The sequence below is a fragment of the Lutra lutra genome, chromosome 6, assembly GCF_902655055.1.
Source record: "Lutra lutra chromosome 6, mLutLut1.2, whole genome shotgun sequence".
Lineage (NCBI taxonomy): Eukaryota > Metazoa > Chordata > Mammalia > Carnivora > Mustelidae > Lutra > Lutra lutra.
In genome coordinates this window covers 62223653-62249858 of record NC_062283.1, presented here as the reverse complement: position 1 = coordinate 62249858, position 26206 = coordinate 62223653, and the positions used below count along the sequence as shown (strand labels likewise).

Sequence of the window (26206 nt, the reverse complement as noted above, 5' to 3'; positions counted from 1 at the left end):
AGGCGCCCCCCAGTTCGGTGAGCTTTAAGAGTAAGTGTAATGCATGTGCCTGCTAGTAAACAGTAGACAGATGGGAGCGCGTACTCTACCTGAGCGTGTATAAATGACTTTGCACTAGAGATGACATCAATTCCTATGCAAATAAGGCAGCATAATGCCGCTGAAGCACAAGGAAGTGACAGCAACAGCACGCCGGCTCAAAGAGACCGCGGGCACAGCAGAGAAGTGCGCACGCGCTCAGAAGCCGGCGAATGGGCGGGGCGAACCGTGACTGAGAGGTCATTCCGCCTATAGCGGGTGCCCGGCGAGCCAGGCTAGCACCCTAACCCAGCAGCAGGCTTTTTTGAATTCACCAGTGCTCGGGATCTTGGGATCCGGTGGCAAGCAGCTCCTTCAGGTTAGACGTTCCGGATCCCTGGGGGCGGAGACACAAGGGAGTGGCGGGGGAAGCGAGGCCGGTTAGGTGACCGGTCCAGAAATCGGCCAGCTCCGAGGAGCCAAACTTCCCTTTGCGGTAATGCGACAATGGGCGGGGTCTGGCCGCGGGGCCCAAGCGAGGGGAGGTCCGGGTTCGGGGGCCGGGTTGGAGGCGGGGAGACCCGGCTGTCAGGGCCCGCTGACACCAGCCCGGCTTCCTGGTCAGCGTCCCCACTCCGCCCCACTGGGTGCCGTCTCCCACCCTGGACCTCGCCATTGGGAACACGGATTCCTCCCTCTCTAGGAGGACCCTTTCCTCCCTCCACCCTCGGCTTTCCTCGCAGGTGAAGCCTCCATGGAACGGTTCCTGGCCCAACTGTGCGAGACCAGTGTGTCGCAGCCGCTGCCGGTGTGGGAGGGGGACACCACGGGCCACTGCTTCACCCAGCTGGTGCTGAGCGCCCTGCCCCATATGCTTCTCGCCGTGCTCAGTGCCTGCCACTGGGGCACTCCGAGGTGGGTAGAAGCAGGTGCAAGACATCTGTCCATGTGTACCTGCAGACCTCAGCCGAAACCCACATCTCCGCGGTAGTGTAGCCAAAATAGTGAGGTCTGTGGAGTGGGGCAAAAATAGAATAAAATCTGCGCCTTAGCACCTTGCAGAAATGTGGCCGTTTGGTGTCAAGTTACCTATCTTTTCTGAGCCTCATAGGGTTGTTGGGAGGTTTAAATCAGATAATGCGTTAAAACGTATAGCGCAGTGCCCGGGACATTTTTAAAGGCTGCATGCCTGGTAGAAAGCATCACAGCTGTAGATTTTCAGATGCCCAAGCACAACTGTCATGATTGGAGGCAAAACTGGGTGAACGATGTTTTTAGCCAAAAAGGATAGCTTGTGTTGTAGTAGTAGGACTAGTTCCTCACCACTTCCATCCATGAAAATTCCTTGTTCCCTAGACTAAGAGAAAGAGGAAGCAGTAAGTAGAAGAGAAGAGCAAATTCAAAACCTTAATCTTCCTGGGTTTGCAGCTCTAAGGTGCAAGTATCAAACTCACCTTGATTTTGTATCTATTTTCTGTATGGCTGGATATGTCTGAAGTTACTCTCACTCTGGCTACTGACAAGGCAGGAGAGACATCTAGTCTCTGCCTTTTGGAATCCCTAGTCTGGTAGATGGAATGTGTCCTTATCCAATTTGAATCGGAGCTGATGAATCCCTTCCTTGAGGAGAAGCTTGGGATCTGCTTGGTCTAGGGGGAATCCTGATTTGTCTTTTGCATAGAATGAGGCAGAAGTCTAGAGAGGATTAATCAGTTAGCATAGATGTCTAAAGCCTGCTCAGAGGAGTATCTGTTAAAAATAGACACAGTGCTTCCAGGCACTCATAGTCTAAGGATCAGGCAAGAAAGACCATCATATAATCAATAGAAATTGCAGTTTTTGCACTTCACTTATCAGACCTTTTGTACATTGCTGAAAAGGGTTAGAGAGGTCCAGAATCTCAGACAAGAAAGGACCTGAGAGGGCTTTGGACCCAGATTCCTCAGTGCTCACCCGTGATGATGAGGGAAATGAAATGTGAGAGGGAAGGAAACCTTACCCCGGGGCATAAGACTGGTTGATGGCCAACTTGGGGCCTCCAAGGGCCCAGTGTTCTGTCCCCACATCTTAAGAAATAGGATTCTTAAAGGTTGACTTTTATTCCATTATAAACTGCTCCATATTGCTGTGATTAACTGGACTTTTTAGAGGAAATCCAAAGCATTCTAATCTAGGATTAAACTTTTTCAGTAACCCAGCCCTGCCAACAAAGGAAACAATAGATTTAGTCTTCTCATTATGTAAACCTTCAAGGCATTCTAATATTCACTGCTACAGGTGTCTTATCCTGTACTTGATTTTTTAACGTAGACAGATCACCCTTTTGCTGACTAAAAATGTTTTTTGCATGCCAAGAAGGTAGAGACAAAACTAAAGAGAAGTTTTTGTTCAGCAAATGGAGTCACAAGTATGATCTATTACCATTTTCTACAAACGGTGGAAAGAGAGTAGAATATTCTGAGGCTTCATAAAATTTAGGCTATTGTATTCGAGTGTAGAAGCTTTATATATGTCAAGTTTTTATTCATCTAATAGTGCCTCGGGTGAATTTAAGGTTTTTTTTTTTTTTAAGATTGTAATTATTTATTTGACAGAGAGACTGACAGCAAGAGAGGGAACACAAGCAGGGGGAGTGGGAGAGGGAGAAGGAGGCTTCCCGCGGAGCAGGGAGCCCGATGCAGGGCTTGATCCCAGGCCCCTGGGATCATTACCTGAGCCTAAGGCAGAGGCTTAACGACTGAGCAACCCAGGCACCCCTAAGGGTTATTTTGGGTCGATACTTTTATGAAAATGAGTTCTCATTTCTTGGTAGTTATCTGTATGAAAATTTAGGATTTTTTTTTTCTTATTAGTCTTCACATTCCATATATCCTTAACTAAAAATTGTTAGTTTCTGTGGCAAAAGAATGATCAGAAATGGTATGGGTAGGTTGGAAAACAGATTTCGGTTGTGCCAGAAGACTTCCTGGAGGAAAAGCCCTGCATTTCAGGGTAAAATGGGACAGAAATAAGGTATAAAAGGCAGGGAAAGGAGCAGATTAGCTCTAGGTAAGGGAGTTATTAGAGGTGTGTCTGGCCCTCAGTCAGCCATTACGTGCCTTCTTTTCTTTTGCCCCCTTGTCCCTAGGAATCCAGATTACCTCCCACACTGCAGTCCTGGCTGGTGCCTCCGACTCAGATCCTCCTTCCTGCTCTCCGTCCTTCCATTGCTAGACCTCCTTCCAGTCACTTTGCCACCTGGGGCAGGCCCAGGGCCCATAGGGCTAGAAGTGCTGGCAGGGGGTGTGGCAGCGGTGGCCTGGATCAGCCACTGCCTGGCCTTGTGGGCGTTGGCTCATTCCCCTCATGGCCTCTTCCGGGGACCATTGACCTTGGCTCTGGCTGCCTTCCTGCCGGCCCCAGCCCTAGTGCTGACCCTGCTATGGCATTGCCAGCGAGGCACACTTCTGCCCCCGCTTCTCCCAGGACCCCTCTCCCGCCTATGCCTTCTCATTCTGCAGCTGGCTGCGCTCTTGGCCTATGGACTGGGCTGGGCCATCCCGGGGCAGTCACGGGAGCCCTGGGCCCAGGAACCCCTCCTGTCTCAGGGAGAGGAGCCTGAGGTAGCTGAAGATGGGGAGAGTTGGCTGTCACGCTTTTCCTATGCCTGGCTGACACCCTTGCTGGCCCGAGGTGCCCGTGGAGAGCTCCGGCAGCCCCAGGACACTTGCCGCCTCCCACACAGGCTGCGCCCAATCTACCTGGCTCGTGCCTTCCAGGCACACTGGCAGGAAGGGGCCCGGCTGTGGAGGGCCCTGTATAAGACCTTTGGCCAGCGCTACCTGGCACTGGGACTACTGAAGCTGGTGGGGACCATGCTGGGATTCTCAGGGCCCTTGCTGCTCTCCTTTCTAGTGGGCTTCCTGGAGGAGGGGCAAGAGCCACTAAGCAATGGACTGCTGTATGCCCTGGGGCTAGCTGGTGGGGCTGTACTGGGTGCTGTGCTACAGAATCAGTATGGGTATGAGGTACGGAAGGTGACGCTTCAGGCACGGGGGGCTGTGCTGACTATTCTGTACCGAAAGGCTTTACAGCTGGGGCCCAGACGCCCTCCTGCCGGGGAAGCCCTGAACCTACTGGGCACCGACTCTGAGCGGCTGCTCAACTTTGCTGGAAGCTTCCATGAAGCATGGGGCCTGCCCCTGCAGCTGGCCATCACCCTCTACCTGCTTCACCAGCAGGTGGGTGTGGCCTTTGTGGGTGGTCTGATCCTGGCACTGCTGCTGGTCCCTGTCAACAAAGTGATTGCCACCCGCATCATGGCCAGCAACCAGGAGATGCTACAGCATAAGGATGCACGGGTTAAGGTAAGGGCTGCTTATGTTTCCTTAGAAATCCAGAGACCCCACCCAGCATCCTGGTCCCCAGGTCCTCCCATGCCCAGTGCCTAAGGGTGTGAGTGTGTTCTAGGAGTTAAGAGCTCACACTGGAGAACGACATGGGTTCATATCCCAGCTCTTCCACTTACTAGTTTAATTACCTCAGACAAGTCTCTTAACCTCTTTGGGCCTCTGTTTCCTCATCTGGGAAATGACCATAATAATAGCTTGCTTTATAGAGTTGTCGTGAGGATGGTATGAGGTAACGCTGGGTATGGGCCCAGTCACAAAGTAAGCACTAAATATGCATGGCTTGTTAGTAATATTGTAGCATTAGCTCATACAGCCCTAAGCAGCAGCCTTGAGAGGTAGGAAATAGCCTGTCTGGGACCAAATGGGCTTTTAGTATCAGCGTTTGGACCTCAGTCTTCTATCTCTTCATCTAGGGCAGAGCCCATCTCACAGCCACATGTGGAGAAGCCTCCAAGAACCCTGGCTACCTCCAAGGGGTGGGCTGTGGGGAAGGGAGTAGGTCAGTCTTCTGCCTGGGCCAGCTCTAGGTGTTGAGGGTCTGGCTGAATCAATCTGGGTTCTGCAGTGACTGGGGGATGGCAGGCCTGGCAGTCCATACAGCATAGTTGTCAGCCTCTTGTGGGAATAACTCAGAGTGCTAACAGAGAGGAGGTCCCTCAGAGTTGGTTAAAGTCCAGGCCCTTTTCCCCTACCCTTGATAGCTACAGACTAGGCTTCCAGTATTTTCCTGGCTTGCAGGGATGTGTGAATGTGGGAATCCAGAAAGTTTCTCTAGCCCTTGCCCATCTTGCTGAACTCATCAGCCTGTCTGACCCTGGGCTGTGGTAGCGGCTTCCTACACCTGTATGTTCCTACAGGAAGAATTCCTGTCCCACCCAAGCCATGGGCCAGACTGGCAACTAGCTCCCAAAGCCCTCTGCTTCTGGCTTTGGGAAAGAGTCCTTAGTCCCTCATCTCATGGAAGGAGTGCTTTTACCCTGATGTGGTAACCCTCCTGTACTTTCTACCTCTTCTTCCTCTAGGAAGGTAGGGGGATTCCAGCTCCGACTTGGTCCCTGCTCTGGAGACACGAGGAGGAGAAGTAAAAGACTGGAAGGAGAAGAAACTCAGGGCTGAAAGGGATTTGAGGGCAGGATTTCCAGAAAGGGCTGAGATGAGGAAGGGAGGGGGCTAGGAAAGTACAGAATATCTGGGAGCTCAGGGTACTTGGCTTCCTCTACCAGGAGCTCCTGGGCAGAGGAGAAGGGACACATAGTAGCAGGGTCTCCACTTCACACTGCCCTCTTGTCTCCATCCCTAGCTCATAACAGAGCTGCTGAGTGGCATTCGCGTCATCAAGTTCTTCGGGTGGGAGCAGGCGCTGGGGGCCCGAGTAGAGGCCTGCCGAGCTCGCGAACTGGGGCGACTCTGGGTCATCAAATACCTGGATGCAGCCTGTGTGTACCTGTGGGCAGCCCTGCCAGTTGTCATCTCCATCATCATCTTCATCACCTATGTCCTCCTGGGGCACCAGCTCACAGCCACCAAGGTGAGGGCCAGGGGAGGAGGGGACGGCTGTAGGAAAGTGTGGGGAGAAGCGGCAGCAAGGAGACTGCAGTGGAGTCATGAGGTGGCCTCAGGCCCTCGGGGCTGCTGGGAAGGAGGTTCTCTGGCTGCCTCAACCTTTCCCAACCCAGGGGGAATTCTCTGAAATTTCTGGGGCCTCAGATATACAACCCTTTCCTCTGTGAAGGAATTCTTTTTTTCCTCTCCCTTCCTCTTCAACTTTAGCCCCAGGCTCCATGTTAGGTCCCCATATCCTCATTTCGATGACCTTTGGGGGAAAAAAATAATCCATGATCCAGTGCCAACTCTAGCCAGGGCCAGACGATGTTTGTACTTACAAAGTCTCAGAATGTGCCAGGACTGTGTGCTGGTTGAGCGGGAACCCGGATCTCTGGAGGAACATCTAGAATTTCTAGGGTCTTCCTAGACCTTTGCCATCGCTAACCCAGGGAGTTTCCTGCCAACCCCTAAGTTCTGCTGCTGCCCTATTCTTCCCTCCACGCCCCTGCCCCCAGGACCTTCACTCGAAGGCCTTCAGATGGCCCCTGAGCTTCAGGTGATGCTTCATCCCCTTTCTGCCCTACTTAGGTGTTCACGGCCTTGGCACTGGTGCGCATGCTCATTCTTCCCCTCAACAACTTCCCCTGGGTGATTAATGGCCTCCTGGAGGCCAAAGTGTCCTTGGACCGGATCCAGCATTTCCTTGACCTTCCCAGCCACAACCCCCAAGCCTACTATAGCCCAGGTAATGGGAAGCTAGAGGGAGAGCCTGGCACAGGGTGAGGAGGGGACTGTAGCCCCTAGGGAGCTGTACACAGGTGCCAGCAAGAAGAGCCAAAGGCAGCAGAATCCAGGCAGAGCATGTGGGGGAGAGTCCTCAGACCAGGATGAAGGCTAAATTAGCCCTGGGCCGGTAGATACAGGACAGGCGAGACAACAACACACTCCCCAAGTAGCAAGATTGTGCCTTAGAAACCCATGTTGAATGGCTTTTTCCCTCTTCAGATCCCCCCACAGAGCCATCTACAGTGTTGGAGCTGCATGAAGCCCTGTTCTCCTGGGACCCAGTTGGAAGCAGTCAGGAGACCTTCATCAGTCACCTTGAAGTGAAGAAGGTTTGTTGGTTAGACCACACTAGGGAGTCCCCAGGTGAATGGGAACGGCAGACTCAGTGACAGGTAAACACGCCTGGAGCCCGTCATAGCTAGATGGCCTGCATCTCGATGAGGTACCAAGGGGAAGACTGGAGGGGCTCTGGTGAGCAGGTTCTACACTCCTCTCTGGACCTCATCCCACTCAGCACAGTACTCTCAGAGTTGTTTGCTCTCTCCCCAGTCTTTAGACAGCTGTATATCCACCTCGTCCTAGCCAACAATTGTGGCTCTCCATTGTCCTGAGGCCATAAAGTTCAGAACAGACTCCAGAGCTTATTCAGCATCTGCCTCAGGCTGGGGACCAGGGGAAAGGCCCAGCAGCCTCTTCTGAGAAGGATTTTGCAAATAGGGTAGCTAATCCTCTGTTTAGCCTGCTAGAAAGGGATCACACCCTGTGACTCACGCCACCGCCACCGCATACATCGACAAAGAAGCACTTGAAAGAATATTCCTGGCAGGACAGTGACTCCCGATTTCCCCAGGCCTGAGTTTTCCCTCTCCCCTGACCCCTGTCCAACCCTTTGCCCCACAGCTCAACCCAGCGTTCTCCAGTCTCTACCACATTTGGCTCACATTTCTGGCATGGGCTGTATATTTTGTTTTTCTTCTTCGTTCAGGCAAGACAAGGCTGGAATTTTTCAAAGGAATTTTACTAATGTTGTCAGTTGGGGCTTTTTTGGATCGAAGTCATAGAAACCCACTGAAGCTAGCTTAAGCAAACAAGAATTTATAAGAAGGCTATAGAGATGAATTGAGAATCCAAAGGCAGGCATGCAGCTGGATCTCAGCAGCAGCCCAGAACCGGGACTCGACTCGTAGAGCTCTCCTTCTGTCTGCTTTCCTCTGTATCTGCCTCATGCTTCTCTTTTGTGGACCCGCTCTTCACTGAACAGAAGCAGAGACTGCAGAGAGCCTTCCCACACACACACTACCACCAGAGAGAGGGAGAATTCCCAGGAGAGGGTCTCAGCTTGCTCTGGTGCCCCCTCAGAGATGGGTCAGTCCTGGCTGACAGACTGGGGGCATCACAGTCAGAGCTTCTGAGAACCCCACCTGTTTCTAGAAAAGCACTGTACTTCTCTCGGTCCTGCATGGTGTCACTGAGTGAGATACAGCCCAGCCTGCGGGCTGGAGAATTCTTTCCTTACAGACTAACTGGGGCCTAGAGAGAAGCTTCTGTGGAAGGATTGGCAGCCCAGGGCCTCAGGAGAGAGACCTGATGCTTACCCTCTGGCTTCCTTGCAGGGTGCGTTGGTGGGCATCGTGGGGAAGGTGGGCTGTGGGAAGAGCTCGCTGCTGGCCGCCATTGCTGGGGAGCTCCACAGGTGAGTAACCTCTAGGGCCCCCCTGTCCTCCGCTTTGACCTTCAGCAAACACTTGCCTAGCCCCTGCGATGTGGCAGACGCCTTTTTAGGATCCAGGGATGCCAAGGGTCAGAGATGAACAAGACCTTGTCCCTGTCTTGGGAGAGTTTTCAGTCTGGAAAGGGGAAGGCAGTCAAGATGGAATTTTCATAATCCTCACACCAGAGTTCTGTGAATGCTATAATAGTAAAGAAATAAATGGAAACATCCCGCAAAAGCTCCTTTTTTGGAAAATGTATTTATGCAGGGAGGGATCCAGGGAGGAGCAGAGGAATGAAGGAGGGCCTTCTTACTTCATAGGGAGGAAGAGTGAGTGCAGGGTGGTGACCATGCTCTCCTCTGAGCTTCTGAGCACATCCAGATCTGACAGCTGCTTGGCTGTAGCCAAAGAGCAGTTTCTTCCCTTCCTCGTCCAGAATGAGCCTCCAGTCTCGTTAGGGCCCCTCAACCCCAGGGGCTGCCAATCCAGAGACCCATGTGACATGAAGGGGGACCTGACATAAAATACAGTCTGGAGAGGCTTCTGGGAGGCCGGGGGCTGATTATGGAGGGACCAGTCAGGAGCTGCCCTCCGCCCAATGCTGCCGGCCTGGCTCTCCGCAGGCTGAGTGGGCGGGTGGCAGTGTGGGGGCTGTCCAAAGGCTTTGGCCTGGCCACCCAGGAACCCTGGATCCAGTTTGCCACCATCCGAGACAACATTCTCTTTGGGAAGACATTTGATGCCCAGCTATACAAGGAAGTGCTCGAAGCCTGCGCCCTCGGTGATGACCTCCGTGTGAGTGCCGGGCCCTGAGACCTTCTGGCTGCCTGCTTCCCTGTGTCCCCGACACCTCAAGTCAGAGACTCACTTCTCTGGGAAGTGGTTGCCTCTACTGGGGCACCGTCAACCTAAGACTGGCTGTCGTCAGGTTCAGCCCTCCCAGAGTGTCCAGCATGTGGTTCCCCCTTCTGAGGCGGACCCAGAGGGATGGCAGTGATGGGGTGTTCTACACAGCAGTGAGGGGAACTCCAAGGCCTCTAGACTAGGGTCCCCTCATAGGATTTAGCCCTCTGTAGGTTGGGCCAGTGGTTCTGATTCAAGAGGCTTTTCCCCACCTCCCACTGGGAAGGCTTCAGAGAGTCAAGGTTGCTCTCCGCAAGTCCATTAGATCCCCTGCAACCAGAGTACTAAATTTAGGGGGATGAGATTCCAGATCTCACCTATGGTTTCCCCACTCAATCCCCATGTCCCCTGCGGGACTGTTCCCACCACTGCTCTGTCCAAGTAAATGTGGGACTTCCCTGGAAAGGAGGACCTTTACTTTGACTAGGGGGTACCCTGTGCCCATGTATCATTTGTTTCTACAGCAAGCATTTCTCAAATGCCTGTCAGGTACTGGGAATGGCTCTAGGCATTAAGAAAAGAGGTGAATTACCGAGATTTTCCCTCAGAGGGACTCACTATCTGGTAGACCAGAGGTGCTTCCACTGGCATGGGTCCCCCTGAGTTAAGGAGACCACTCCTGAGGCCACACGAAGGCTTGGGGTACACTTCTTTTGTAAAGACATATCACAGCTTTCACATTGGATTTTCCCATCCTCATCCCAGCCTTTAGTAAGGCAGGGCAGTGGGTGTGACAGGGTGGTGAAGAATCTTGATTCACGTCCTCCTAGCTTACTAGCTGTGGAACAACCTGGACCAAGGTAGCCCCTTGGAACTTTGGTCTCATATGTGAAAGAGAAATCATATTAGCTTCATAAGGTTGCCATGGGGATCAGATGGTCGGAGTTACAGATGATCCCCTGTGGCTTGCTTACCCCAAATTCAAGACCACTCTCCTCAAGCTCCCTCGATCTCTTGAACCCCTCCACCTCATCCCTGCAAAGGGAGGAAGTAGAAGGTATTGGGGAGTCCTTTGGCCAATGCTGGGGGCCCTGTCCTACCAGATCCTGCCTGCTGGTGACCAGACAGAGGTCGGGGAGAGGGGTGTGACCCTCAGCGGGGGACAGCGGGCCCGGATTGCCCTTGCTCGTGCTGTCTACCAGGTAAGTTAAAAATGGGAGAGTCTGCAGCCTTGGAGCAAGTCGGGGAATGGGGATATTTTCATCAGCATCTGGTTTCTTTCTCCTCCCCCCCACCGCCTCTTCACAGTCATGAAGTGTTGGTCCCTTGGCCATCCCAGCTCCCTTTTGCAGACTGAAGGCAGAATTAAAGACCTTTTCAAAAATACAATATGACTTGAAATGCTGGGACCCAGCAAAGCTGGAGCCCTGGTCTTGCTTGACTAGAGGGAAGTTCACCTTTAAGTCTCATTTGCTTCCCTAATACTCTAGGGGTAGCCCCCAGAGTCCCTCTCAGCTATCTTCTCTGCCTCAAGATCGTGTCCTAGGAGAGGTCTGGGTTCTGACCAGCGGACCTGGGACTTGGTGCCCGTGGTGTCCCCACCTCTTCCTAGGAAAAGGAGCTCTATCTCCTCGATGACCCTCTGGCCGCTGTGGACGCAGACGTGGCCAACCACCTGCTGCACAGATGCATCCTGGGAGTGCTAAGCCACACCACCAGGCTGCTCTGCACCCACCGGATTGAGTACCTGGAGAAAGCCGACGTGGTGCTGCTGCTGGAGGCTGGGCGCCTTGTCCGGGCTGGTAACGTGGGCTGCCGGGCAGGAGGAGGGGGTCTGCCCAGGTGTAAAAGGGGAAGAGGGACACATGAAATGTCAGATGTAGACTGCCACCCCCTCCACGTGTGGCCTGGGCCCTGGCATTCTTCTGTCTCACGGGAGACCCTATCCTCCCTTCACGGAGCAGGTGTGAGGCCACAGAGAGGAGAGAAAGGAGCACACTGGTGAAATGCCAGGGGATCTGGGACTTGGGCTGTGTGACTGACTGGGTGCTTTGGGAACACTGATATCCTTAAAGAAGAGACAGCAGTCAGGTTTTGAACAGTCTTTTTATTAAAAATACAAACAAAAATAAATAAGCCCACCTCTGATGGATTATTATCCAGAAGGACATGATTGTCTGCGAGTTTGCTGGGAAAGAAACAGAAGGAAGTGAGGCTCCAGCAGAGCATTAGAAATGTGAGGCCTGAGAAGAAAGCTCTGCAATAAGGAGAGGGGACTCTGGACAGAGTGCTCCTGGGTGGCCATGACTCTCCTTATAGGGGTGAACATGTTCCGTCTGAGCTGTTTGGACTGCAGACATGGAGAGATGGGCTTAAGGGTCCTGCTCAGAGTCTGGAGGCCCAGAGCAGGGTCCTGCTAGGGAGGATCAGGGAAGGGGTCCAAAGAGAATGGAAGGTGGATTGGCACACTCACCGAGAAAGGCAGACTATATAGTGTATCCCCAGGACAGCCCCCGCAGTGATCTCCCTGCTCCCTTCCAGGACCTCCCTCTGAGATCTTGCCATTGGTCCAGGCTGTCCCCAAAACCTGGGCTGAGGATGGACAAGAGGCTGATTCAGGTATGGCTCAGGGCTGAGGAAAGTGCTTGCCCTTTCCTCCACCACATTGGAGGGATACGTTGTCCCCAAATCTCCCCGGCCCATCTGAAACCCTGAGGTTTAACTGTCATCCCACACACTTAATCCACACTCTGCCCCTCTCTTCCCCTCCTCACAGCCACAGGGCAGTCAGTTGGGAACTTGGAGAAAATAAAGGAGGGTCTGGAAGGGGAAGAGAACACATGTGGTCGCCTGCTGCAGGAGGAAAGCAAGAAGGAGGGCGCCGTGGCCTTGCACGTGTACCGAGCATACTGGAGGGCCGTGGGCCAGGGCCTGGCCCTAGCCATCATCCTCTCATTGCTCCTCATGCAAGGTAGGATTAACCCCAGAGCCCCTCATCCCACTGCAGCCCTAGGTCCCCATCACAGCCACCACCTTGTACTAATGGCTACGGAGCCCTGAGCCTCCCCGGGCATGGGCAGCAGCTGGGACAAGAGGTAGGCCCCCCCTTCTGAGAGAGTCCCAAGGGTGTCCTCTGTGGCCATCTTGCAATCAGCTCCCACAGCTAGCTCCCACTCTACAGATTCCAGATCATGTACTCCTCAAAGTTAAAGAGTGATGGGCCCAGAAAAGAAGTGCACACCAGGGGCATGGGAAGACATGGGAGAGTGACAAAGTAGGGAGGGCCGGGGCAGATGAAGAAGACTGGAAGCCAGAGTCCAGGGCAGAATAAGGGGATGTTTGGATGGAACAAAGGGATGAGTAGTCTCTCTCACAGTTTTCCCCTCCCCATCCCCACCCAGCCACGAGGAACGCTGCTGACTGGTGGCTCTCCCACTGGATCTCCCAGCTGAAGGCTGACAAGAATAGCTCCCAGGAGGCGTCAGGCCCCACCAGCCTGGGATCCACAGGGCTCCTCTCGGCCCAGCTTCTCCTCTTCTCCCCCGGAAGCCTCTAGTGAGTGGCTGGGCTAGAGCAGGCCTGGTGTTCTCAGAGGGGTTGCCAGGCAGGGATTGAGAAATGGGGGGCAGGTATTCCAGGGGTATGTCTTCTAGTGGGGAGAGCTGGTGTGGTGGAGGGGACCCCCATGGGCCCTACTTTTGGTTACCCACAGCCCCTCCTCACTCCCCAGCACCTCAGTGTTCCCACTGCCGAAAGCCGCCCCCAACGGCTCCTCAGATGTCCGTTTCTACCTCACCGTCTATGCGACCATCGCTGGTATCAACTCCCTCTGCACCCTCCTCCGGGCAGTGCTCTTCGCAGCAGGCACCCTCCAAGCAGCCGCCACCCTGCATCACCGCCTGCTACATCGGGTCCTGCTGGTGAGAGGATGGTTGGGGGGATGGCATGGGGGAGCTCCAGCGGGGACCCCGTCCTACCTCCTAGTTCTCAGGACAAGACAGCCCTCACAGGCAGGTGTAGCACTTGGCAACTGGAGACCTGGAGAGGCCGAGCGCAGAGCAGCTGCCTGGGTTCACACCCAGCTCCTTTGGCCTGTAGCTTTCTCATCTGTAAAATGGGGAGAAGAGACGCTTGCTCAGAGTCACTTCCATTTGGATGTCAAGTGCAGAGGCCTGAATTACTCACCTCTTATTCATGGGACATGGGACATCCATTAGATCATTCAAGATCCCTTTTCATTTTATTTATTTATCCATTCCCTTCTATCTACGTACCTTATTTCCCAATTATTATTAATGATGTCATTATTATTATTATAAAGCCTTTTCTTGTCCGTTATCCTTTTTTTAAAAAAATTTTTACTTTTTAAGCAATCTCTACACCCAGTGTGGTGCTTGAAAGCACAACCCTAAGTTCAAGAGTCTTAGTTGCGTTCTAACGACTGAGCTGGCCAGAGGCCCCTCTTGTCCATTATCTTATCAGGGTCTCATGATAACCCCTTGAGGTAGGTACTGTTATCCCCATTTTACAGATAAGAAAACTGAGGGTCTGAGAGTGTAAGTGACCTGGGGAATGCTAGTTCTGTGGATACCCAGGCTGGGCACCTTCCTGTTGCCTGTCAGGGAGCAGCCGCCCACCATTCTGCCTCTCCTCCAGGACCAGGGCCTCTTCAGCCCGTAAAGGAATTCATTTCTTATACATTGGCATTAAGAGGTGCTTCCAGGGGCGCCTGGGTGGCTCAGTGGGTTAAGCCGCTGCCTTCGGCTCAGGTCATGATCTCAGGGTCCTGGGATCGAGTCCCACATCGGGCTCTCTGCTCAGCAAGAAGCCTGCTTCCCTCTCTCTCTCTGCCTGCCTCTCCGTCTACTTGTGATCTCTCTCTGTCAAATAAATAAATAAAATCTTTAAAAAAAAAAAAAGAAAAAAGAGGTACTTCCAAAAGTTTTTTGCCCAAGTCCCCTGCCCTAAGAGGATTGTTCCCAAAGTACAGGCAGAGAGCTGGGAGCTGGAGAAGGTGAGGAAAGGGACGTGCTGTCTTTGAGCCGGGCGCTCCCAGTAGCAGTCTAAACAGCTGGTGGCTGCTGAGCCCTGAACTCTGTGCCAGGCAGACTGTGCTAAGCACCTGTGTTGTCTATGTGGCTTTCAATCCTGCCAACAGCCCTGGGAGCCACCGTTGTGTTATCCCTGTTTTTGAGCTGAGGAACAGGGGCCTTTAAGAGATGAAGCTCCCTGCCTGGGGTGTCCTATCCAGTAAGGGGCAGGGCTGGAATTCGAGGGGGAGTCTGAGTCCCAAGGCTGCGTGCTAAGCCGTGAGATCACACTAACTGAGGCTGCTGTTTGGCCCCGGGCCATGGGGATGATCCCCCTGGCCTCTCACTAACCCTCACTCGCTGGGCTCAAGTCCCCTTCTTCTGGAGAGAGATGGACCCCCTGCCCTGGAAAGAGGAGTAGGGCCTGTTCAGCATGGAGGTAGAGGAATGACCAGCATGGCCTCTCGGGGTCACCACAGGCCAGAGGGATGGCAGCATCTCCGTCTCTGCCACCCTGGGATAGCCTCCCTCGGAGCATCCCCCCCCCCATCCCCTCCTCTCTGCCACCTTCCTCCTTTCCGAGTCTCCACTTTGGGCTTCTCCCCCTAGGGCCATCCCCAGGCCCGGCCCTGGCCCACCCCCACCTTCTCTCACAGGCGCCAGTGACCTTCTTCGACTCCACACCCACGGGCCGCATCCTCAACCGCTTCTCATCGGACGTGGCCTGTGCCGACGACAGCCTGCCTTTCATGCTCAACATCTTGCTGGCCAACGCCGCTGGCCTACTGGGCCTCCTGGCAGTGCTGGGCGCTGGGCTGCCCTGGCTGCTGCTGCTGCTGCCACTGCTGAGCATCCTCTACGACCGCGTGCAGCGCCGCTACAGGGCCTCCTCGCGGGAGCTGCGGCGCCTCAGCAGCCTCACCCTGTCACCCCTCTATGCCCACCTGGCTGACACCCTGGCCGGCCTCCCTGTGCTCCGGGCCACGGGGGCCACCTGCAGGTATGTGAGGTCCGGGGGAGGGGACAAGATGACCCCAAGAGGAAGGGCAGGCCCAGGTCTCCGAGAAGGGCGGGGTGGGGCCAGCAAGTGCCCTGGGCATAGGGTAAGGAAACAGAAGACTGGATGGGGGAGGCCGGCAGAACACGGACCCTCTGTACCCTGCGGGCCCCCCACAGCTGTGTTCCTCAGCTCCAGGAAAGCCGAGCTCTGCGGGAGGGGGCCTGCGTGGGTCTGTGCGTGGGTCCATGTAACAATGCCGCCGCCTCATTCCTCTCCTGGCCCCTCCCAGGTTTGAGGAGGAGAACCAGAGGCTCCTGGAGCTGAATCAGAGGTGCCAGTTCGCCTCGGGCGCCGCCACACAGTGGCTGGACATCCGGCTGCAGCTCATGGGGGCCGCAGTGGTCAGCGCCATTGCAGCCATTGCCCTGGTGCAGCACCAGCGGGGCCTCGCTGACCCAGGTGACACCCCGGGGGCCTCACTCTCACCTCAGAAGCATGTCGGCTGCCCCCCGCCCCGACCTTTCCCTGCACTGTCCCCCCAGCATTTCACCTCTCACCCAGGGGTCCTGTGAAGATGGGTTGTGATGATCATCCCCCCCCATTTTAGGGTTGAGGAAACTGAGTCCCAGGGAGAGACTTGCCATGTATGGGGGTCTGGGACTCAAACAAGTCTTTGGATCTTCACCCCTTCCCTGCTCCACCCCATCCCCGCACTCTGCCCCGCCCATCTTCCGTGACTTTCCCTGGAAGCTTCTCCAGGCCCATGGCCCTCCCTTGTGGCTCACCTCCTGGGGGTCCCTGTCGGGGTCCAGACATCTTCCTGCTTCTCTGCTGCCTTCCTTTACATGCCCATGGTCCACAGCTTGGAATTCTCCTGTTCCACCCCATCCCTGCTCCCACATGCATCCCAGTGGCCAGGCATCCCCTAGCAGCTTGTGCTTATCTCCACTAGGACTGGTGGGCCTGTCACTGTCTTACGCCCTGTCCCTGACGGGACTGCTCTCGGGCCTGGTGAGCAGCTTCACGCAGACAGAAACCATGCTGGTGAGCGTTGAGCGGCTGGAGGAATACTCCTGCGACCTGCCCCAAGAGCCCCAGGGCCAGCTGCCGCGGGTAGGCCTGCACTCCCACCCTGCACCTGGGCCCCAGAACCCCAGGGGACCCTCCTGACCGTCCTGCCTCCCCTAGTTCCTGTCCTTTTGCTCCTCACTATTTTTCTCACTTATCTCTTCTCATGTCGCCAAGTGATCCCACACTCTTCACCGTGTCCCTCGTCTTCGTGTCCACTGAGAGGGCCTCACCTCTGCGGCACATGCCCTTTCCACTTGTGCCAACCCTTTCTCCTTATTCTCCCCTTTTTCCATTCCCCATCACCCTTCCCCATCCTCACGTCTTCCGCCTTACCCGTATCCCTCTCTCTCTCTCTCTCATCATGGACCACACCAGCTGGGCCTCGGCTGGCTGACCCAGGGGAGTGTGGAGTTCCAGGATGTGGTGCTGGTGTACCGGCCGGGACTGCCAAATGCCTTAGATGGGGTGACCTTCCGCGTGCAGCCTGGAGAGAAGTTGGGCATCGTGGGCCGCACAGGCTCTGGCAAGTCTTCCCTGTTGTTGGTGCTCTTCCGGCTGCTGGAACCCAGTTCGGGGCGAGTGCTGCTGGACGGTGTGGACACCAGCCAGCTGGAGCTGACTGAACTCAGGTCTGGGGGAGGGAGACGAGGGGAACCAGACTACTGACCCTTAGAGGAAGGTCCAGCTAGGAAGGCTTTATATCAACTCAGGGTGGCCGGGGCCAAGGCGGGGCAGGATGGAGGACAAGCAGGTGAGGACACTAGCGAGCCACTAGCGCCTGGGGCCAGACTCATAGCTGTAGTCTCAAGGTTACAGTCTGACCCAGGCCTACCTTTCTAGCTTTGCCTTATACTTCTGCTCAAGACCACCAGTCACTGGCTCCTGAACCAGAGCCTTCCAGGGGCGGCACCCCCCTACTGATGCCCTCAGCCCTGAGGCTCGACAGGCAGTGCTTGGGACAGCTCGGGACCTGGGCCCGTTGTCCCTGGCCACAGGTGGCTTCTTTTGGGCCTAGCCGTCTCCCTACCTCCACCTCCAGGTTTATCCTCTATCATTTTCGCTGAGTCCCATGACATGCACGAGATGGGGCAGTTCTGTCCTAAAGCGCATTTCTGATTCCAAGGCCCAGCCCTGCCCTTCCTGCCTTTTCTCACCTGTGGTGGCCTTACCTTATAGCCCAACCATATAGTTCCTCAGGACCCAATTCCAGGCCCGCCTCCGACCATGAAGTGTCCCCTCCCCTTTCATGCTCTGGTCATTTCTTGTCACTGCTGCCCCAGCAGCTGCTGGAGTCAGGCCCCTACAGTTTAGCCCACTCCTGTTCTCTGTGTTTTGTACCTCAGTGAGATATAAGCTCTTTAAGGATAGAGTCAAGGCCTTTGGTGTCTTTGATATTCCTTGTAGCACTGGCACAGTTCTAGGTACATGGCTGACCAACTGGGAGTGGGGGGCAGGGTCTGCTCAGATCTTACCCTCAAGCTTTCCTGGAAATGCCTGCTAAAAACCTGTGCTAGGAACAGAAGTGGCCACATCTTCAGTGTAGACCCCATGTCCTGTCCCTGCCTTACCCCCTAGATCCCAGCTGGCTGTCATCCCCCAGGAACCCTTTCTGTTCAGTGGGACTGTTCGGGAAAACCTGGATCCCCGGGGCCTGCATGAGGACAGGGCTCTGTGGCAGGCCCTGGAGCAGTGTCACCTGAGTGACATGATTATGTCCATGGGTGAGTATGAGGTCCTACACTGCAGGGTGGAGGAGGGAGCAGGGAGGGACCGGGGAGAGTCCTGGGATGTGGGCTTGAGGCTGCTGTGCCTTGCAGGTGGTCTGGATGGTGAGCTGGGTGAGGGGGGCCGGAGCTTATCCCTGGGGCAGAGGCAGCTACTGTGTCTGGCCAGGGCTCTCCTCACGGATGCCAAGGTAAGGCAATAGGAAAAGACATTCAAGAGGGCGAGGAAGTAGGCCAGGGACAGCCAGGATGAAGAAGTGGATTGGGGAGAGGTTTCAGGGACTAAGTTAGTTTTCCTTTCAGAGTTAGAGGTGAGGTGTTGTAGGCTGGCTGGGCTGGGCCAGGAGGTGGGGACTGGTGCTTGCATAGGAGTCAAGGCTAATCCTCTTCCTCTCTCCCCTCTCCAACCTTCTGTACACGTTCCAGATCCTGTGTATCGATGAGGCCACGGCAAGCGTGGACCAGAAGACAGACCAACTGCTCCAGCAGACCATCTGCAAACGTTTTGCCAACAAGACAGTGCTGACCATTGCCCACAGGTGTGCAAGTGTCCAGAGGGAGAATCTAATCAGGGACTACGGTGACTTGAACCCAGAGCCTCCCTTCCTTTCAGGGACCCCCGGGGGTCAGGGTGCGAGGGATTCCAACCCCCGCGATGAATCTCAGCTCCTCATTGTCCAGGTCCAAGTGTATCCGCAGTCTTCCCCTAGCACAGAGCCGGGGGCTAAAGCCTGGGGGGCAGCCTTGTGTTGTCCAGTGGGAGAAGAAGAGGGAAGAACAGGTCAGCTTTCTTCTGTAGGGCCTTGTCCTCCCTCCGCTGCACTGACCACCTTCTCTCACACAGGCTCAACACGATCCTGAACTCGGACCGGGTCCTGGTGCTACAGGCAGGGAGGGTTGTGGAGCTGGGCTCCCCCGCTGCCCTCCGCGGCCAGCCCCACTCACTGTTCCAGCAGCTGCTACAGAGCAGCCAGCAGGGATCCCACTCCTCTCGCGCAGGGTCCTGAGCCTGACCCCCCGTCCTGCAGGGTCTCCCCTCTGTGTTAGCCACTCCTGACCAGGTGCAGGGGTGCTGGCTGTTTGTTTACAGTCTCCTTGGTGGCTCTACCTCTCCCTCACTTCCCAAAGGGGAAGAGGGCACCCTGGGTTCTTCTTTGGAATCCATGTTCTCTTGGGGAGGGAAGGGGCTGAGGGTGGGGCAGAGTCCTGAGGCTTCTTCAGAACCAGGCCTCTGCTCTGGCCCTCCCACAGCTGGGACTCCAGGCAGGTGCACTTTCATAGTTTTATTTGATAAAATTTCCATCTTACATCCTATGTATTAAAAAAATAATATTTCTAGTGTGAGGCTGAGGTCCCTCCGTGCGTGTACCCCAGGAGAGGGGTGGCGAGAAAAGGCCTACTCCAGTCTGAGAAGCTGAGGAGGTGAAGGCGGGGGCCGGAAAGCCCCCACCTCCATCACAGTGCTGTGGTCTTTCTAGGCTCAGGGGGCAGATCAGGCGACAGGGGGAGCCCTGCTGGCAGCATGCTAACCTGACATTCCTGGTCCTGGCGCGCCGGGATGTAGTGGGGGGCAGGGTAGCAACAGGGTTCTGGGGGGCAGAGACCCTGGCGCCAGGCCCTCAGGGTCAGCATCATAGTGGACAAGACCAGGGTGGCAGTGAGGGCCCCAAATACCACCATGGCCGCCAGGCTAGATGGGCCTAGCTCTGCTTCTTGCCTCCGCACTACCTCCTTCACTGAGATGCGCAGCAGACCCGCCCCCACGCTGTGGGGGGCAGGCCCTGTGGCAGGGATCACTGCAGCAGAGGTGGGCCCCGGGGGGATGTCCGTGGTGGTGGCAGGATCTGGAACGGATAAGATGAGCTCACAAGTCTTGCCACCATACCCACTGGGGCAGAGACAGTCAAAGTCATGGACACGGTCCCGACAGCGGGCCCCTCTCTGGCACGGACGGCTGGCACAGTCATCCAGGTTAATGGTGCAGAATCGTCCAGCAAAGCCCTCAGGGCAGAGGCAGGAGAAGCGGTTTATGCCATCTAGGCAGGTGGCACCATTGGCACAAGGCCGCATCAGACAGTCGTCGACATTGACCTCACAGCGGGCACCCACGAAGCCCGCCAAACAGCGGCAGGTGAAGTTGAGAGCAAAGCCCTGGTCATCCTGGCACTGTCCGCCGTTCTGGCATGGGGAGCTGCAGTGGGAGCAAAGAGGTTAATGAGGCCAGCTCGCACCTTCAGGGTAGCCCAGATCGGCATCATGACCACTGCCGCCTTTCTACCCCCTTTCTGGCTGTGTCACCTTGAGCCCCCTCTCTGATCGTTGAACACCTCGTTTTAAAAATGAGAATAAGAATAGTCTCCCAGCTTCCCAAATTGCGAGGGTTAAATGAGATAATCCAAGTCAAGCAGTTAGCACAGGGCCTCACCCAAAGGCAAGGCTCAAAGGCAAGTGTGCTATTATTCTCCACATAGGCTCTCAGGCCTGAGGCTGAAATGAGGACAAGTCCAGCCCTACCAGCCTTGTTGCCACGTTCACAGTGAGGCAGAAGGCTGCTGTGGGGAACATCTTTAGGAGCCACATGCCAGCTAGGTCCTCAGCCTCCCCACACCCACCTTCCCAACCAGAGCAGTCACACACTAATGCAGTACATCTCCAGCCCCTACAGATCTTTGTTGTTGGAGAAATGGTTCAAATGGTACCCAAAAAGTTGAGAAACCCTGAACTAGGGATACCTTGGCAGGCTGGGGTTTTGTTGTCAGGGGCTCCCGTGTGGGACTTTGAACCCTCAGACCTAGTTCTTCACCCCCACCCTCTCTACACTCCTGCTTCCTCACTCTTCTGCCACCAGCTTTTCGCGTAACCTCCCTCCCACCCACCCACAGGCCAGTACTCACCCTGCCTGCTCACAGGGTCCAGCCTTACGCTCGCAGTCACGCCCATGGAAGCCTGAGGGGCACACACAGTGGTACTCGCCTCCCCCGTCGTAGACACATTGGCCTCCATTCTGACAGGGGGTCTGCGTGGTACAGATGTGCTCATCTGCAGAGGAGACCAGGAAGGCTTGGGGAGAGCTCCCCACACCTGGCTCCCAGACCTGCCCAGACCCTGCCCACAGCTGGTGGGCACAACTCGCACTACAGACCCGCCCAGGGCATGAATGCTATAGTAGGGGAACCATAACACTGAATTGGAGTCAGGAGGCCCCGAGCCCTGGCACTGGCAGTCAGCCTCCCATTATCAGGCAAGTTGTATCTCATATGTAGGTCTCAGTTTCTTCATTTGCAAAAGGGGTATGTTTTTGGCAGCTGCCTGGCCTACCTCACAAGATTATGTTGAGAACCAATTTAGGTAACAGGTAGAAAGTCTACGATGATGAAATGCCATGTGTTTGAGGGTTTAAGCCAGACACAGAAGGTGCTCCATAAATATGGATGGATGTTCTGCCAAGATACACAGGGTCCCCAGCCCAACAGTTACCCTCTCTATTCCCCTACCTTTGTCACAGAACTTGCCTGCCCAGCCCAGATGACAGATGCACTGCCAGGGCTGGTGGCAGGTACCATGCTGGCAGCCAGGCATTCTCACACAGCGCTCACAGTGCAGCCCTTCCCAGCCTGGGTCACACCTGATAGGGAGAAGCACAGGGGCAGGGCTCTGGGTAGGGGGATCGGAGGAAATGAAGGAGGCAAGAACAGAGCTTCTAGAAAACAGAAGGACTTCTGAAATCCCTAAGGGAAAGCAGGCCTATCCCAGGTAACTATAGGGTTGTACAAGGTCATAGGACATACTCATGCTATCAGACGATCAGACACTGGCATTCAAGGCCTCAATCTGCACTCTGTCTAACCTTTCTGGGCCTCAGTGCTCTCATCTGTGATGGGTTGCTTTGGGTTGGTTTGAGTTGAGGGAGAAATTAAAATGACATTTGTAAATAACCTCAGTACCATTTCTGGCATGACTGAGGTGCTCAGAACCAGCTTAAAAAGAGTGACCTTGAAAGGTCATAAGGACCCTCTTCCCATCCTAATTCCAGGACAAAGAACTGAACTATTTCAGAGTGTCTCTAACACAGCCAGCCCCTCCTGCACATTGCCTGGTCCGCTCCTTTCCAGACACACTTTTTCTCCTGCTTCAGAATTTGCCCAACCGCCACCCCAGTGAGTCAATTACTCAAATTCATCAAGAAAGATCCTCTTCTGTGAGTGCGTCTCCCCAGCAACCCTCCCGCAGTCTTTCTTTCCCAGGCTAAACCCGTTCTCTTTATATTTTTATCTCCCCCTTTCCTCTTGGCCCCAACCTCCAAACTCTCTCAAGCTTCAGGTCTTTCTCCTGATATCTTGAGGAGGAACGTTTCGGAATTCCTGAATCAGCCTTGGGAGAGCAGAGGAGTTGGGAGTGGGGAGGCATAAGCAAGAAGCAAAAGAAAAGCAAAGCCGAGGGGAACTGGGGGCTGAGGAGAAGCTGGCCTGTCTGTCCTGTGGCCATGAAGGGCAGGGAGGCGAGGGGGGGGGATGTGAACAGCAGGGTCTAAAGACTCTAGATACTCTGCCCTGGGGCTTGACCTGGTTGTGGGTGTGGACCTGCTGGAAATGGGGAGCAAAGGGTTTGAGAGCACGTGCTCAAGAGAGATACCTGCAGGAGCCGTCAGGCGCACAGCAGCCGTGGGCCAGGTCACAGTGGGAGCTGCAGTCATCCGCTGCAAGAGATTGACGCGGGAGGGGTGAGCCCAGGTCAGGGTTCGGCTCCCTGAGACGCGGGGATCGTAGGGTATGGGGTCTCAGTCATTGGCTGGGCTCGGCTCTGGGCTACGGCAGAACAGAGACTCACCGCGCTGCAAAGGGACTGCTTGGGTCTGGTCAACCCCCGCGGGTCGAGCGGCTGCAGTGCCGTCTCTGGCCGGCAGAGGTCAACGCGCTAGCGAAGGACAGCCGGGCAGGGCCACGACCTGAGCCCGGGGGCACGCTCACCTCGGGCAGGCTGAACGCGTGCCCCCAGGATGCACAACAGGCACACGAGATGTAGACAGCGGCAGCCGCTGGACATGGTCAGCGCCGGCCCCAGGAGGGACGGACGGATGGACGGCCGGACGTGCGGACACCTGTGGGATGGCACAGGCTGGGAGGCGGCCGGACCCGGAGATGGTGGCACGGATTCCGGTTCCGAGTGACAGGAGCCGAGGGGGAAGAGGGGCGTCCGGACAGAAGGAGGTGGGGGCAGCGCGAGGGCGGAGGCGGGGAAGACTGAGCAGGCGAGGGTACTGGAACAGGAGCCCCGGAGCGGGGTCTGTGGGAAGGAGGCGAAGGATGGGCAGCGCCGAGCGAGGTCCAGGCGCTAGAGGGGCCCGGACTAGGAACGCAGTCCGCACAGAGGACTCCGCGGGAATGGGGACAGCGCCGAGAGGCGGCCTTGGCCACGAAGGGGACGCGGGGGCCGGTTCCCGGCAGCGAGCAGTCTCCGCCTCCTACCTCGACTACCCCCACCCCACCCCACCCGGACATGCTCCCACGTTCCCTTCCCGTCTCCGTCGCCTTGGCTCGGCCACGGCCAGGGGCCTGGAATCCCCAGAGCGCCCCCAGCCCCGCGCGCCCAGCTCTCGCTGTCCTCACCTCGGGCTGGGAGGCAGCGCGCCCCGGGACGCAGAGCGGGGCGGGATCCGACGGGCTTCGCCGAGGGACCCGGGCGCGGGGCCGCCCCTAGAGGGCCGCGGGGACGGGCGCCGAGGCGGCTGCCATGCGAGCGGAGCGCTCGGGAATCTGGGTCTCAAAGCGACCCCGAGCGGCGGCGGCAGCGGCGGCGGCAGCGGCTCCCCGCGCGCGCTCAGGCCGCCTGCCAGGGGCGGCGTGTGCCGGCGGAGCCCGCCTCCCCCTTCTCCCTGAGCTGCCGCCGGCCCGCCCCCAACCCGCCCGCGTCCGACGCCCACCTCCCACCCGGGACAACGCACCGCTCACACCTTGTCCCCGCACTCGCGGGTTCCCCCGCAGCCCAGCGACCCCGGGCGCCCCGGGTCCCCCACCCACCTAACCCCTCCGAACCTCGCTTTCTTCAACCAAAGGAGGAAATTAGGGGAATCTAAAAGGGAGCAGACTGCCAAGTGCCGGCCAAATGTGTACAGCCGTTATTCTCCCATCTTGCATCCCTGCTATCCTGACCCGCGCCCCTCATCCTGTGCCCCACTTCTGCTCTCGCCGGTCAGCTTCCCATCACGCTTCTTTTATATCCCATGCTCGCTCAGGGCACCCTTGCGGCTCCAGGCCCGCCTCCTGTCACCAGCCCACGCCTCCTCCGTTTGTAAATCCTACATCACCTGCTTCCTCTGTGTGCTACTCTCCTCCTCCACGCCCTCCTCTTCTTTCTCCCTTGCCATCCACAGCTTTCCAGGATCGACCCATGCCAGCTAAGGATCAGCCTGGCGCACCGCCTACCCCCCGCCCCCAACCTTCCTCCGACAAGACTGTCTTTTCCACCTCATTCCTTTCTGCGACCACTACTGGGAAATGTCGCTGGACTGGGAACACCCCTGACTCTGTAGAAGTGCCTCCCAAATTCCCACTTCTGTACCCGGATCACATCCTTTCTTGATCTCAGGCTAATTGTCAGCTCCTCTCAGGGGGGGCTGACAATTTGCCTGAGATCAAGATCGGATGTGATTTTTATTTTTATTTTATTTTTTAAAATAAATAATGTGATGTGATCCAGAGCTCAGACTGTGAGAATTATATGAGGGGAGTGGGGGGAGGACTACTCCTCCAGCTTAATAGCTCAGAGATAACCTGTGCAAGACAAGGGCAGGAAACAACTTTTTGTTCTTGCAGGGCAAGAGGGCAGAGGGCAGGAATGCCACTGCCCATATTCTGGTCCTTCAATCAAGAGTTCACCATCTTGGGGCGCCTGGGTGGCTCAATGGGTTAAGCTTCTGCCTTGGGCTCAGGTCATGATCTCAGGGTCCTGGAATAGAGCCCCACATCGATCTCTCTGCTCAGCAGGGAGCCTGCTTTCCGCACCCCGCCCCCAACCCGCCTGCCTCTTTGCCTACTTGTGATCTCTGTCTGTCAAATAAATAAATAAAATCTTAAAAAGAAAAAGAGTTCGCCATCTTTAATTTCAAAAGATTGGAAGGAGGGGTCGCTAGCATGTGCAGAACAGCTGCCTACAGACATCACCAACACACGCAAGGGCAGACTAATTTTTCTTGCAGCGTCTGTTGGACATAATAGTTACACCCACCCCATCTCTCTAGCCAACTTCCCCAAAACTCTGATCACCTCTTTTCTGAAGAGCTTTATGAATTTGAGTTATGCTGTAGCTCTAATCATTCAAGTTTATTATTATTATTATTATAAACTTTTTTTGGTGGAAAAATTGCAAACTAACCTATGCTGTCCAAAATTACTGTAGGCCAAATAGATTATGATACATGAACATGATATGACTCCTAAAAATCACCTTTTGAGTCTGAAGATGTCCAAAGAGCTAAGAATACGTTAAGTGTGTGTGGAGGGAAACAAGAACAAAGAAAAACCAGAAACAACCTAAATAGCCAGAAACAAGGTTTTCAACATTTCCCCCTTTTTCACAATAAATATATACAACTTTTTTTATTATTATAAAAGAAATTCAGGGGCACCTGGGTGGCTCAGTTTGTTAACGGTCTGGCTTATGCTCAGGTCATGATGTCAGGTTCCTGGGGGCTCCCTGTGAGCAGGGAGTCTGCTTGTTCCTCTTCCTCTGCCTCATTGCCCATGCTCTCTCTCTCTCTCTCTCTCAAATAAGTAAAATCTTTTAAAAAAAGAAAAACAATTCAATAATATTAAAAAATGTTTAGGATAAAATAAAAAGAAAAAACTCACTCATGATCCTCCTGGCATGATAAAGCTATGTTTGTTGTTTTGAACTCTTTTCCTGTCCAGGTGTTTTTATACAGTACCTGTTATGTTATGTTGCATCCTGCTTTTTTTTTTTTTTTTTTTTTAAGTAGGCTCCACGCCCAGCATGGAGCCCATGCAGGGTTTGAATTCACAACCCTGAGATCAAAACCTGGGCTGAGATCAAGAGTCAGGCTCAACCGACTGAGACAGCCAGGCACCCC

General features: G+C 55.2%; 2 protein-coding genes across 10 annotated transcripts; one reads left to right on the top strand and one right to left on the bottom strand.

The window, feature by feature from the left end:
- Positions 1–211: 211 nt before the first annotated feature.
- Positions 212–19433, top strand: ABCC10 (ATP binding cassette subfamily C member 10). Of its 5 annotated transcripts, XM_047734073.1 has the most exons (23): positions 214–397; positions 762–933; positions 3146–4364; positions 5710–5937; positions 6543–6699; positions 6960–7069; positions 8354–8433; positions 9076–9247; positions 10399–10497; positions 10908–11097; positions 11837–11914; positions 12072–12266; positions 12697–12850; positions 13026–13215; positions 14982–15325; positions 15615–15784; positions 16278–16438; positions 16772–17025; positions 17972–18031; positions 18077–18117; positions 18214–18311; positions 18547–18659; positions 18965–19433. In XM_047734073.1, exons 2-23 carry the CDS (start codon positions 773–775, stop codon positions 19125–19127), a joined length of 4437 nt encoding a protein of 1478 aa, XP_047590029.1. In that variant the 5' UTR covers positions 214–397; positions 762–772; the 3' UTR covers positions 19128–19433. The 5 variants fall into 5 exon arrangements, 3 of the variants coding, with proteins under 3 accessions (XP_047590029.1, XP_047590027.1, XP_047590028.1); XR_007128170.1 differs by lacking the exon at positions 18965–19433 and having other exon boundaries at positions 212–397; positions 16772–16919; positions 18547–18590; XM_047734071.1 differs by having other exon boundaries at positions 215–397; positions 17972–18117; positions 18965–19432.
- A 142-nt stretch (positions 19434–19575) lies between these two features.
- DLK2 (delta like non-canonical Notch ligand 2) lies at positions 19576–24596 on the bottom strand. Of its 5 annotated transcripts, none has more exons than XM_047734078.1 (6): positions 24425–24596; positions 23088–23218; positions 22753–22816; positions 21615–21745; positions 21015–21159; positions 19576–20311 (listed from the first exon to the last, which is right to left on the bottom strand). In XM_047734078.1, the coding sequence occupies exons 2-6, from the start codon at positions 23161–23163 to the stop codon at positions 19576–19578; spliced, it is 1152 nt and encodes a 383-aa protein (XP_047590034.1). In that variant the 5' UTR covers positions 23164–23218; positions 24425–24596. The 5 variants fall into 5 exon arrangements, with proteins under 5 accessions (XP_047590034.1, XP_047590030.1, XP_047590033.1 ...); XM_047734074.1 differs by lacking the exon at positions 24425–24596 and adding an exon at positions 24071–24401; XM_047734077.1 differs by lacking the exon at positions 24425–24596 and adding an exon at positions 24138–24401.
- Between the last annotated feature and the right edge of the window lie 1610 nt (positions 24597–26206).